Raw genomic sequence first — 13596 nt, 5'->3', positions numbered from 1 at the left:
CATCAAGTGTCTGGCATGTACAGCACAATGTTTTGTGTGTCCTGATCTGGCTGTGAAGTGTATAGAATAGTACTTCTTTAACAGCATCTCAAAGGAGATGACATGAGATGTAAACAGTAAAGTACTTTTACACTGGGTGGAGATAGCTGGGTGGAAGACAAAGGTAAAGTATGAAATAGAAGGAAGCCTCATGTTTTGTTTTTTAAACATGTATCACATAGTAAAGTTTCCTTTATGTAAATTGTTCCTTTTCTCCTCCCCCTCAAACCACTACAAGGTTTTGGAAGAGGAAGAATTGCTCTGTCCCAGACAAATGTCTTGAGAAGCTTGGAACAGGATGAGCCCTTTGATCTTTCCCAGAAAAGCCCAGGGAAGGGAATCTCATTTCATTTGGATGGTGAGGGTGCCAAGGGAAGCTCATGCCAGGAAGAAGAGGAAGACAACTGCTATGAGGCAGAGCGGTACAGCCCTGCCATGTACCACCATGATGACAACAAGCTGTACGTGGCTCAAGATCTGTCTGGCAAACCTGAGTGCATGATGAAGGACTTCAGAGAGTCCTACTGCAATGAAAAGGAAGAAGTGCTAAGTGAGGGAGGACTGGAGAAGAGAATAGGAAATTCAGACAAACAGGAGAGCCAAGGAAAGAGAGACCTTGCAAACAACAAAGAACACCTCAGCTTTGGATCATTTGAAGAGGTCAGACTTGGCCACTCTCTCTCCGATTACTTGTATTTCAAGCACAGGAACAAGAGTTTGAAAGAATTGCTGGAAAGAAAAACGGAAAAACAAACAATGCTTATAGGCATTTAAAATGGATATTTTAAAACAGCTGGAGAATGAGAACCAGATAGCTTTTAACATGAACTGTAATTTACCAAAGCCTGGAAGTTTGTAGTAGTCTTTAGAAATAAACAAGCCAAATTAATAAAAATAATTTAAGGTAAAACACGTACATTAGAAGAATAAAGCAGTTCAAGGTCACCAAGAAATGCAATAGATATTGAACAATAACATTTTTATACTTATCCATTTGATGTATAAGGAGACAATGGAGTGGGTGCAGAAGTTTATTTTCTTTTAGCTGGGCTAGTGGAGACCTATGTGCAATTTTCTAGTTATCAAAAAGCAACATACTTTAGCATTTGATTATCTGACTAAATGTATATGAACACTTCTCACCATATGTCTCAAAAAAAATCTGAAAATACTATTTTACAGTATAAGCAACAGTACTTTTAAACATGGTGTGCACAAAAGTGCTTCACTCTCAGAACTAACACAGTTCAAATATTTTCATTTAGTGAAGTGACTGTTAGTTTAACCGCTTACGATGAGAAATGGGAACCAAAGAAGAAATACTGATGTCTTGTGAGATAGCAAAGGGCACCTCTGTAAGGCTTTGAAAGGACTGGAATTTATTATTGTCACAGAAGGTTTTCCTCTGGCACAAGTGATGTTCATGCTTTGCAATGTTTCAGTCAGTATGAGAGTATGCAGCAATTCTCCAAGTGAAATATCATGGACTGTGTTGACATTTTGTTCTACTGCCTGCTCAGACTAATATATCTAATGAGCAGCAGCAGCGTGTATCATTTGCAAGTCGCCATAATTACACATAAAGCAATATGAGTAATTTCATTATGAAAATGATGCAAATTTGCTGTTTATCTCTTCAGTTTATCTTGGCTAGCAAGGATGATTTTGAAATACACAGGTCTGATCAGATTTTATTTTAGAAGATATGCCAAAAAAGAGCCCTTATAGGGCAAGCAGTACCTCACAGAGGAAAACAGTTTTTGGATTTCATCTTATCAGAGTCAGAAATTTTTCCCTTATCCACATGGCTTGACCAGTAAGCTCCAGGCTTTTCAGAAGAATTCCACTCATGCTGTTTTTACTGAGTCATTCCCAGCTTTTCATCCTCTGATTCTCATACAATTATATGTTCATAACAAAGATGCTAAAAGCACATTCCATTAATTCCATTAATTGCATGAACAGTTTGACCACACTGTTTGACAAACAGCCCCACACCATCCTATTGCTTATGAGGAAATAAAGATTTAATGAGTCATTTAATTAGTCCTATGTCATTATGACATCTCAGCTCAAAAGTTTAAAATCCATATATATGGTAGATCTTTTCCAAATGTTACTACCTTCTTCACCTACCTGCCAATACCTTGCTATCATGCTCAATATATAGCAAGTTACAATTAAATATAGTAATAGACTGATGGCTTGCTCAGGCTAGAGTCTGCATCTCTCTGCCAGTGTAAGAAACCACTCACCTTACAGAACTAATGATTCTCACACCTACCAGTTAATCAGCATTCACAGGGCAGCAGACCTTATTCATCATACAAAACTGGGTTTGTGCAGTCTGCGGTTGCAGAAGGTGGTTTCATTTTTCAGGGCTCAAACACAGCATAATAAATATTTTGAATGAAGAGCAGAAAAAGCTGTTGATAAAGTATGTTGTAACATATGGGTGACTCTTCTAAATGTAATTAACTCTACAGGTGATGTACACACTTTTTTAAAATAAAAAGGGTATACCAAATTGAAGTGGAATGTAGGTCACTTTAGGCCTAGAATTAATGATGTTTTTCAAAACAAGGTGTATTTCAGAGGTACATAGATGTGGTTTTTTTCAGTGATGAACTTTTTTATCTTATACATTCAACCTCAGTGCTTCCACTGCAAGATAACGCCTCTTGAAAAAGGAACCATCTTTTTTTCAAGAAAGACACTGTGGTCAAGCAGAAGAATCAGAAAATGCAATGTGTCTAACTGCATTCTTTCTTAGGCTAGAGGAGATATGATCATGCAGAAATCCAGCATGGTCTAGGAGATTACCTCTTAGGAATGGCAACAAGTCCTTTGGTTACCTTCTTGGCAGTATCTTGTCTCCGCCAGGCAAAAGCTCCTATTTGAGAATGTATACAGCCAAGAGCTGGATTGATTCCATCTTTGCAGCTATATTAGTTCCTATGATAAGAGGAATAAGTAAGGAATCAGGAACCTGGTTGCAATTTCTAGAATGGTGATCACGCAGATGAATTGAACTTCGCAAGTCCCTTCACTTCTGTGGTAGGTAATGCAGAAATGCATTCAGCCCTTCCATTGCAAAGCCCTGTTCCAAAACACATTGGAGAGTGTTATGGGACAGCCGGTCAATCCTTATCAAGAAACAGACAAATGATTACATATCAACAGCACTCCAGGCAAATGGAGCAAAGGAGACATTTTCAGCAGAGCTCAGCTCCCAGTAGATAACATCATAACCACAAAATTGTCTACTGGAAGTATGCAGTCCAGAGTTCCCTTACAGACTTCATAAGGGAAAGTGCCAGATGTGTCCTTAGGAAAGAACTGCGAATAGTTCTGGGTTGTCTGAATGGTTAACCCAAACACTTTCAACTACACCATCACTGCAGCCAATTTATCTACTTTTACATTGGAGCAAAAGAATCTGCCAACCACATACAGCCAGGTGGAAAGGAATAGAGGTCCTCGGAATGGCAATGCTGTTTGGGAATAATTCGTAATGTGAATCTCTTTTCTTGCATTCTTCCTAGAAAGCAGAGAATATTCCATTACAATGAGGCCTTGAGACTGTGCCCAGTCACATAGTCACCCTAAGCTAATTCACAAACACCCAAGGCTAATTAGTGTTAGACTAGTAAAGAACTCATCTAAAACCATAAGTCACCAGTCAGAGGAACTGCAAACAAAACGATTACTGAGATAAGGACACAGTGCCAAGTGACCTAAGCAAAGAGATTAGGAGATGATAGTTCTCGCTACTGCAGAACATAATGCAGCTGGGTCTAAGACACTTGTTACAAAGAGGCCCCAAGGGACAAATTAAAAGTGAAATAACAGCCTTCATTGTGAAGCACCTTGCTTTTCAAATATAAGTTATTTTCATATTATTTACATTGGCACTGTTTTGGGAACAGACAGTAACAGCCTTTGCTCTTTAACAGCTTTGAAAATGCTTTATAGACATTTACTCTCATGATGAAGTTATTTCCCATTTTCAAGGGATTAGCGTCCTTGTTTTGTGTTGAATAGAGGCTCAGAAGTCCTGTAGCGACATTGGCTGTGTTCTGGACATGGGGGAACACATTTTCTTTTTTCTCTCCTTCTTAATCTGAGTCTATCTACCTTCTTCTTGCTAAGTTGTGGGGAAAAAATGTATTTATGTGGCTCTTCTCTGCTATTTGGCTTTTCAGCTTGTGGTAACACATGAAATTAAAGCCCAGTCTCCACGACCTCTGTATTAAATCACATCCATATTATTTCCCTGCATTATTATATGAAGCCTAACTTCATCCTCTTGGAGAGCATCAGAGCAAATAATAGTGGCCACAAACTTATACAACTGAGATGCTTTCCAAATTCATAAAAATTGAGATGCTTCAAGAAGCCATGCTGAGGAAAGATAAATCGGTCACACCATAATGAGTGTGGGCAAGTGAAGCATGAGGTTTGTTAAATTAGAGGCTTTTCTGCTGTTAAGCGCAGCAGGGATAACTCTGCAAGACACTGTATAGAACAGAGTAAGTTAATGAAAAGTCAAAAGTTGGGTTAGTAAAATTTGAGAGTAAAGAAATACAACATATTTACTGAGAATGTGAAGTTCTAGGTAACCCTCGAACAAGCTGTTTTGAGTCAGGCCACCAGGACTAATCCATCACCTTGTGAACCTGAGTTCTTCTGGCTGCCGGGCAGCCTCCAGTATGTGAAGGCAAAGACAGGTGCTCTGTATTCAGCAGCTCAAAGCATTAAACACTTTATGACAATAATATAATAGAAGTTTATCCTGTGCTGTGTCCTATAAAATACGTTACTGGAAAGACCAAGTAATGCTACTGCACCCACCTTTTTACAACTCTGTATTGGTTTACTAGCTATTCTCCGATTTCTCTCTTCGTGTGGTGCTGCTGGACTCTGCTGTTATGAGCGTACAGTTAAGAGGTAATATAAGTACTATATTTATTATTCCAAGAAGTTTTTATTAATTATTAACAGTTTTGAAAATAAATCATGTCTGCTTAGCTGAACAAGGTGTAACGAGCTAACATTTTGTACTCCTAACAGATTTTGCAAATTATGTGGTGTATATTTATTTCACATAGAACACTGGGTTCCTATTTAAAGCCCCAACTCAAAAAACAGACCAACTATCTGCGAATATTTAGTTTCTGGCTTTCAATCGCAATAGTAAGAGCATGTATGATGTATTGTATTAATTTAAGCAAATAAACACGTACTGGAGAAGCTGCTGTACTTTGTATTGAAATGGATCAGGAGTTCTTAGCACTTTAGCTATTTTATACAGTAAATGTGTGGGGCTGGTCTGACATACTTCACTCAGCATCACTGAAGAGTGGTCCTTATAAAGGGAAGCTTAAATCAATGATGGAGGACTAGTTAGAAGACAAGGGCAGAAGAGCTGCCGGGTCCTCAGAGGTAGAGAGATCACTTTGTTATTACAGACTGCAGGGAGGACATAAAGAGTGCTCTGGAATTATTATGGTGTTTGTTAACTTGGCCTCAGACAATCTAAAAAAGAAAGGTGAAATCCTTGTCTTAAAGATGTTTCAAAGACCTGAATCATGTAAAAAGTGAGGAAAACCCAACCAGATGTGTTATAAGATTGAAGTTAAGAAAGTAGGAATACCTTCATAACTCTAGGAATAAGCAGAAGACTGAACTCAGAGGCTCAGTTTCTTTTTTTCTAATGGAAAGCATCACTTTTAAGTAATGAGTAAACTCTTGGATTTGTTTGTTTTAATGAGATCCTGGTGGAATTTGCATCATCAGACCTCAAAGAGAACATTTTAAGTTGTTTTTGAGCACAGAGAGAAAGCAACTGGAATGTTGGCTGTAAAATAACTCAAGTAATAAAGAAAATAGAGATATTCCGTGTCTAATTCTCATCAGTATATACCTTAAAAAAGTGCAAGGCTTCTATAAACACTAAAAATACATGTAAGAGGCTAAATGAAACAGAACAAAGCATTTTTTGCTTTCCTGTTTTCTTGTTTTCTTTTTTTCCCCTCTGTTTTGATTGCAGGTAACAACCACTATGAAGATTATAAGCTACCTTTACACGAGGAGGATATGTTGGGGAGTGACCTAGTTCATTCTCATGTGACTCAGTATTAGTGAATCTCAAAGTTTCCCCTTTGCCAGTCACAAAATATAATTTAGAATAACGTATGTTTGGTCCTTTTCACTAATTTCCTTTTCATTTTTGTTGAAAACTGAGCTATGCTCACTTATGTGTTCAAACAAGTAGAAATGAATTAGAAGAGAAAGAGAGCCTCTCAGATGTTTCCAGGGGACTTTTCTGTGCTTGTGCTGAAATGGCGAAAGGCCCAGTGTATCTAAAGTATTTTAATGGAGACAGACAAATTAATATCAGTGATACAACAAAAAGCGGTAAATCATTAAAAGGAAAAAAAACCTTAGTTACATACAAATGATATGGGATATCTCTGAGAAGAGCAAGTCACTGTCAAGTTGCAGTGTGTTAGACGTTCAACAGATTAAAATCCTAGTTTAAGTAACAAGGCTGCATACACAACCTCTTGCCAAATTTATCCCATTAATACAGTCTGTGGCTGGTGTACTGTGATACAGCTAAATGTGTTTGCCCACTAGTTCATGATGCAAAAATGTGATCTAAAAACACATACAGGGTGTTGGTTATTTCAGCACTTGTAAATGATGAAACACAAAATAGGGATCACTGCTAATGCTATTCCCAGATATGATATGATGACAGCTGAATAGAGAACAGCCACTTTGTGAATAAGCCTGTTAGTGTCCTATCATTCTGTTTACCCTGACTGAAAAAAATGCTGTATATCCAGTCCAATTGTATAAATGACTTAATTTAGATGGAGCCGGACACTATTCCCTTTCAGTGAATTACTTCTTGGACCAAAAAACCTCTTGCAGTGTGAGCATTTTTTTTCAACAGACCTCTGTCAATTTACATTAGTGGAGAATGCTGGCTTCTGTTTTTGGAGCTGGGATTTCCTGCTTGTACTGCACTTTTTTCAGTACTTAAGTAACCTTACAGTTCTGAATGGAAAATTGTTAAAGAATAAATTATGATCGGGACACTAATTAGCCAGCTAAAAGACAGGGTGCAGTAAAATGAGAATCATAGAGTCATAGAATGGTTTGGGTTGGAAGGGACCTTAAAGATCATCTAGTTCCAACACTCCTGCCATGAGCAGGGACACGTTTCTACTAGACCAGGTTGCTCAAAGCCCCATCCAACCTGTCCTTAAACACTGCCAGGGAGGGGCAGCCACAGCTTCTCTGGGCAGCCTGATCCAGTGTCTCACTATCTGCACAGTAAAGAATTGCTTCCTAATATCTAATCTAAATCTACCCTCTTTCCATTTAAAACCATTCCCCCTCGTCCTATCACTACATGCCTTTGTAAAAAGTCCCTCTCCAGCTTTCCTGTAGGCCCCCTACAGGTACTGGAAGGCTGCTATAAGGTCTCCCTGGAGCCTTCTCTTCTCCAGGCTGAACAGCCCCAACTCTCTCACCCTGTCTTCATAGGAGAGGTGCTCCAGCTCTCTGATCATCTTCATGGCCCTCCTCTGAACTCGCTCCATCATGTTCGTGTCCTTTTTATGTTGGAGGCCCCAGACCTGAACACAGTACTCCATGTGGGGTCCCACGAGAGCAGAGTAGAGGGGCAGAATCACCTCCCTCAACCTTCTGGCCACACTGCTTTTGATGCAGCCCAGGACACGGCTGGCTTTCTGGGATGCAAGAGCACATTGCTGGCTCATGTTGAGCTTCTCATCAACCATCGCCCCCAAGTCCTTCTCCTCAGCGCTGCTCTCAATCCATTCTCTGCCCAGCCTGTATTTGTGCATGCAGGACCTTGCACTTGGCCTTGTTGAACTTCATGTGGTTCACACAGGCCCAGCTCTCAAGCCTCTGGATGGCATCCCTTCCCTCCAGTGTGTCGACCGCACCGCAGAGCTTGGTGTCATCAGCAAACTTGCTGAGGGCGCACTCAATCCCACTGTCCATGTGGCCAACAAAGATGTTAAACAAGACTGGTCCCAATACCAACCCCTGAGGAACGCCACTCGTCACTGGGGTCCACTCAGACATCAAGCCATTGACCGCAACTCTTTGAGTGTGACCATCCAGCCAATTAGAATAATGGACTTGTGTGAAAACAAGAAATGTAATTCTACCCTATGGAGAACTATTATAAAATAACGGAGATGGGAACAGTATAAAGATGACGGACAAGGTGTTACAGAAATGTGTCTAAAAGAAATATAGTTCAGCAAAATAAGGGGCAGACATAAAGCCAGAAAAAAAACCTATAAATGCAGAATGATATCTTGCCAGGGAATTCTGCAAGTTGCTTAGTTCTTTACAGACCTTGCCATTTTCTACTACAGGCTATAGGACTTTTCTAGAAACACTAACTTTTGATCTTTTTTGTTTGTTTCATAAGTCAAGATGATTTCTTAAAATCAGTATATAAAACATTTGTACAAGAGAGAGAATCAACTCTCCAGCCAGCCACATAAATATAATTAAAATGGACAACAATGGTGAAGTCTTGCTGTAAAGAAAGTTACACTAAAATTGAAATAGGATTGTGCCTAGTACAATCTATCTTGGAAGTCTATGAGAGCAGCACCAAGACCAGACAGGTCCAAGATGATACAGGTCTGATAAATGCACATGCAAACACTACCTGGAAGCTCAGAAAGAAATGTGATCTTGCTTAAGAGAAAAATATTGAAAGCTGTCCCCTAATGAGAGATTTTATTAAACTGGGATTAACTACACCGCAAGTTCTAAAAGGATTGTATGACGCAGACTTCACATGAGCAATCAGTTGAGACTAGACACCAGCAAAACTAATGCCACCCTGAAATACTTCCTACAGAAATGGCTGGGGTTGTTTACAATAACAGTAGCTCATACGTGCTTGTTACTATCACTCTGTGAGAGGCAACCACCCCACAGCCAACCAGCAGGATGGATCATGAGAGAGGATTGGGCAAACGTCACCCACTCCAGTGCAGTTAGTCCATTTTAATTATATCGTCCCTGGGTTAAGCAAACCTGCCTAATTGCGCTATGAAGGGGATGAGGCGTGCTCATGCAGCCTGTTCCACTCACTCTTCTGTAACATGCAGCTGTGGGACAAATACATTTTAAATAGCTGCATCCATTTTAATAATAAACATCTGATGAAGGTATCCACTAATACGCCTGATTTCCACAGTGAGGTCAGTGGTCCTTCTACCTGAATTGTGTTAGCAGATCCATCCTGGCCAGTATGAAACCAGCCAACTACTCAAACCCTGTTGAATAATGCAGGGCTTTTTCATTTCCATTGCCCTGGTAGTCTCATTGCGGGAGTCTAACAACCTTGCAGGTGGTTTGACCTGCTTCCTCATTTTCTTATAATCATATATTTCCAGGTTTATTTTTCCAAGGTTTTAGTTCTGCATTTTTAGGCTTCCATGTAGAACCAACTTTTGTGTAGATCTTATCATGCATACTGAGGAGAGTAAGTGCAAGTGATTACTTGCATGCATTTTTGACAGATGGTGGCAGACTGGCAAATTATATTTTCTTCTGCTTCTGCTTTCTAATTTTGTATTTTAAGAAAATGTTTCCTTTTTTTCTGTTTTACTTTTTCTGATTAACTCTTCAGGACCCTAGTGCATAGACCACTGATCTTGTTCCTACATGGGACCCTAAGTGTTCAGGTTGATCTACTCTGAGATGACTGCTGCACAGCAATTTCCATCCTTTTCTTATGAAGTGCTTGAAATAAAAAAGAATGCCCCAGTGTGATAAACAAACAGACAGAATGACAGACCCAGGTGCACTTGGTATCTTTTCCAAGAGCCAGCACCATGAGTATGGCACATTAGTCTTTGTTTTTAAGCAAGATGCAGATTTAAACATTTTCAGATTAATTCTAAAAAACTATTTCAGTGTTTCGTGGTTTGCACTTTTCAGATTATGGCCTGAATACGTGAGTAATAGCAGGCCGTGGGAACATACAGATTCACTCACGGTGGACAAAGATTGTTGATCTCCCTTTTATCATTATATCCCACGAATTAGCAGTCTAGTCAGCTAGAGTATATTTATAATGCAACTATTTCCATATGTAAGTTCTTTCAAAGACACGTTAAAAAAATCCCTTTGGCCTGACAGCAACAACCATAAAATCCTGTCAATCAGGGTATGAAGGGTGGTCTGATCCCCTTCATATCATCCCAAAACAAGATCTTCACAAAGCAGCACAGTCAGCAAACCTAGACTTGCTCTTGCTGTGCAAAGGCAGGTTTGTAAATGCACAGTTAAAGATCCCTTTGCCAAAAATAATCTGCCACCTGGTCTTTTCTGCAGCTCAGGCACCTCAATTACAGTGTTGTCAAAAGGAGAGGAGCATTTGCTTGTATATCAGAAGATTTTCCTCATTTTAATATTTTGTTTTAAACTGTCTTCAACTTTTGACCTTAAAATCTCAACCTGAATTGCCATGAGTCATTCAAAAAAATGTTAGGGGAGCAGGGAAAGACAGTATAATCATTTTGGAGATCTAGGTTGACAAAAAAAATAGGTAATCTTACCAATATTAAATGCATTCCAACCTGCGTATTAAACATCCCTAAAATTTCTTTCATTTTAGAGCTTCTTTATGATGTTAACATGAAGACAAAGCCTAGTTGCCCAGCAAGTAGAAAGCTACCCTACACTGTTCAAACCTAAAAACCCTCCAAAAACATTTAATTAAATGTAGCTTTTCAAGCCTTTCTCTGCAGCTTTTTTGTTATGTTGTACTTTCACATTACTGACCCTCCTGCTGCTTTCTGAACCAGTTACACAGGAGCATGCCCAGAGGCAAGGCCATCAGAGCAGCCACACCTCCCTTGCCCTGCAGCCCTCTCCTCTCCAGCCAAGGCATCTCCTCGCCTAGTATCTCCTGACCACTGCATTTTACAAACTGGTTACTGAGCAAAAGCTTTCCAGTTTGGTCTTGTGGGGTGCAAGCCATTGCAATTGGTTTTACAGGAGAGATGTGATGCTTTTTCCCACCATGTTACAGGGTGATAAGCTTCAAAAGGACCCAACAGCTCCCAGGGCTGAAGTGGATGCACCACAGCTGCAAGGATTGCCCAGTGGCCCACAGCGAGGTTGGGGCACTGGGGTCAGCCTCCCACTGGTGGAAGAAAGGGATGCGCAAGTTGTACAAAAAGAGACTACACTACCCCTGTGCATCACCACTACCATGAGTAACCACTTACAATTTCTCCCATAAATCTTAATCTGAGTGGGTGCAAGAGACAGGGTCTCATTTTGACCTGCTCTGTGCACTGGCAGGAGTTATTTTAAGAAATATACCTTTCAAGAGAGCATGAATACTCCCAGGAGCAGCCAGGTCTGTTGAAAACCAGCCCCAGAGCTCATCAGGGGAGAAATATGCAGTCTTAACTGAGACACAGTTGTGTATTTCACTTCTTCTAGCTTCTCCCTGCACTTAGCCCTACCTCCATTTTCTGAGGTCCTACACCACTGCAGGGTACAAGCCCTTCTCATGACACCTCCAGTAACCATATGACAAGGACAGCCAGTCCTTACGCTCCTCTTCTCATTTTTCGTTACATGTTTCAACATGTTTAAAGCAAAGTTACATATCAAATTACATAGGAATTTCCTTCACTGTGTGGGTGAGCTCACTTGGTTTCCGCACTGATGTAAGTGCTTGAACCCATTCCTCTCCTGGTCAGAACCCTCCTTCTCACACCTCTATTTTGTTTTCTGCTAACCTTTGGGTGTTTGACTTTACAACATGAATAATGTTCTGCTAGGGTATTTTTTTATTTGTTATTATGGAGCTCTCTGTTGTGAGAGGAGGAATAGCATCACTGGCCTCAAATGCCATCAGACTACTCCTTTTCTAGCAATCTTTTTTTCCCTTCTGCTCTTTCTTCTTTTGCCTGTTTTTTATTCCTTCATCTAGGCAGATGAAACTGGCACATCCTGTCTTCAGGTGGGAAGCAGTAGGTGGTTGTGTTAGGCAAAGTATAAGACCAAATGAAAATATAAACCAAAACTGCATGCTGCCCTAACTGTGCAGCTGAAGCACATGTTAAAGAAGTGCGCTGTGCAAGAAAGTAATAGTAGCTTTGTATTTATGGTGGATGCAATTGCACTCTCCACCTTTAAATGAAAGTTTCAATTCTCTTGTCTTTAGCCATCTCAGGGATGTTGTTTTTAAAAGGGTAAATTTTAAAACCATGATCCACAGGAAAGTTGAATTGACTTTCAGAACTGACTTTCACTTTACCACAAACCAAATGTAACACATATGAGAGTAAAGAGGACTTCATGGAGCCAGTTCAGCACATGTGAACAGCATCCCAGGTCTGTTCCTCGTCTTTGATGAGCAGCAGATTGGGCCTGACAGCCAGTACAGCAGTTGTCTCATCCACCGGTGATGACAATATCAACCTGAGCTGTGTGCCCATAGGCAGGGCATACATGCAGAACTTGCAGATCAATGTAGTCCACCACACAGCTGAAATGGAAAATGGCTTCAGCTGTCAATTGAGGCTGCTACCTGATGCTTACGCTTTCAGCCCATTAACTGAGGAAGGGATGTACCTAAAACAGGTGCCACTAGACCTTTCAACTTTGAATGCCTGACCAGCTGCCAGTTGGCTATTTAAAACAAGGTTTCTGACAGCCAAATTTCCTTTTCTCTCTCTTCCTCCTCCGACGTCTGAGCAGACTCTGATCTGAAAATACTCCTGTGCTGGTGTCTAACTAGACAGCATTACCCTGGTAAAGTGTAAACCTGACCCAGTTTGACTTGGCTATTCAATTTTGAATGGCACACAGCCAACTCGCTACCAGTTGGGTTATTCACACTGCAATAGGAAGCAATCTTCCTGACATGCAAACTTCCTTCTTCTTCTGCCTGAGAAGCAGTGCAGGCAGTCAAAGATGCTGAGCTAGATAAAGAACAATTTGACCCTGTAAAGATATGGATCTTGACCCAAGGCTGTACTTCAGCTTCATTGTGCTAGTCAGCAGTAAAAAACATCATTACTCATGGCAAATCCTGTAAAGACAGAAAGGAGTTCTTGCAACAGAGAATTGCTGTTACAGCTCCTACAGAAGCACTTAGACCATATTCAGATGCAAATGTGTGATCTGGAAATCCTTGGTAAATAAAATGGGCCTTGGGAAGTGGTAATCTGAATCGAAATTCAAGGTGCCACTGCAGAGTTTGATTACATTCATTTTGCTGTCAAGAATGCTAACCTATTAGAAAGTACTTCATCATCTGTGGGTTAAACAGGTTATATGAGATCACTTTCTTCCTCTCCCTTTCTGTCCTCATGGAAACTCTTAATCCTATTTTAAAAAAGGCTACATCAGCCTGCAATGGGTTTCATTAATCTGGTCATCTGAGCTGATGCACAATATTCTTCCTAGAGGACAGCAAGTTAGAAGAACTATCTGTCCTATCTAAGAACACCAAGGCACCAA

At 40.3% G+C, this 13596-nt stretch overlaps 1 protein-coding gene across 4 annotated transcripts in view; it reads left to right on the top strand.

The window, feature by feature from the left end:
* ZNF366 (zinc finger protein 366) overlaps nucleotides 1-5723 on the top strand; it is a 43093-nt gene extending 37370 nt beyond the window's left edge. For all 4 annotated transcript variants that reach the window (XM_068423825.1, XM_068423826.1, XM_068423828.1 and 1 more), the window contains exon 6: nucleotides 278-5723. In XM_068423825.1, the coding sequence (XP_068279926.1) occupies nucleotides 278-813 (536 nt within the window). In that variant the 3' untranslated portion in view covers nucleotides 814-5723. The remainder of the gene's footprint in view (nucleotides 1-277) is intronic.
* The last annotated feature ends 7873 nt before the right edge of the window (nucleotides 5724-13596 follow it).

The sequence above is a fragment of the Nyctibius grandis genome, chromosome Z (genome assembly GCF_013368605.1).
Source record: "Nyctibius grandis isolate bNycGra1 chromosome Z, bNycGra1.pri, whole genome shotgun sequence".
NCBI classification, from domain to species: Eukaryota; Metazoa; Chordata; class Aves; order Nyctibiiformes; family Nyctibiidae; genus Nyctibius; species Nyctibius grandis.
The sequence above is the reverse complement of the archived record's forward strand: the minus strand, read 5'-3'. Positions and strand labels throughout refer to the sequence as shown.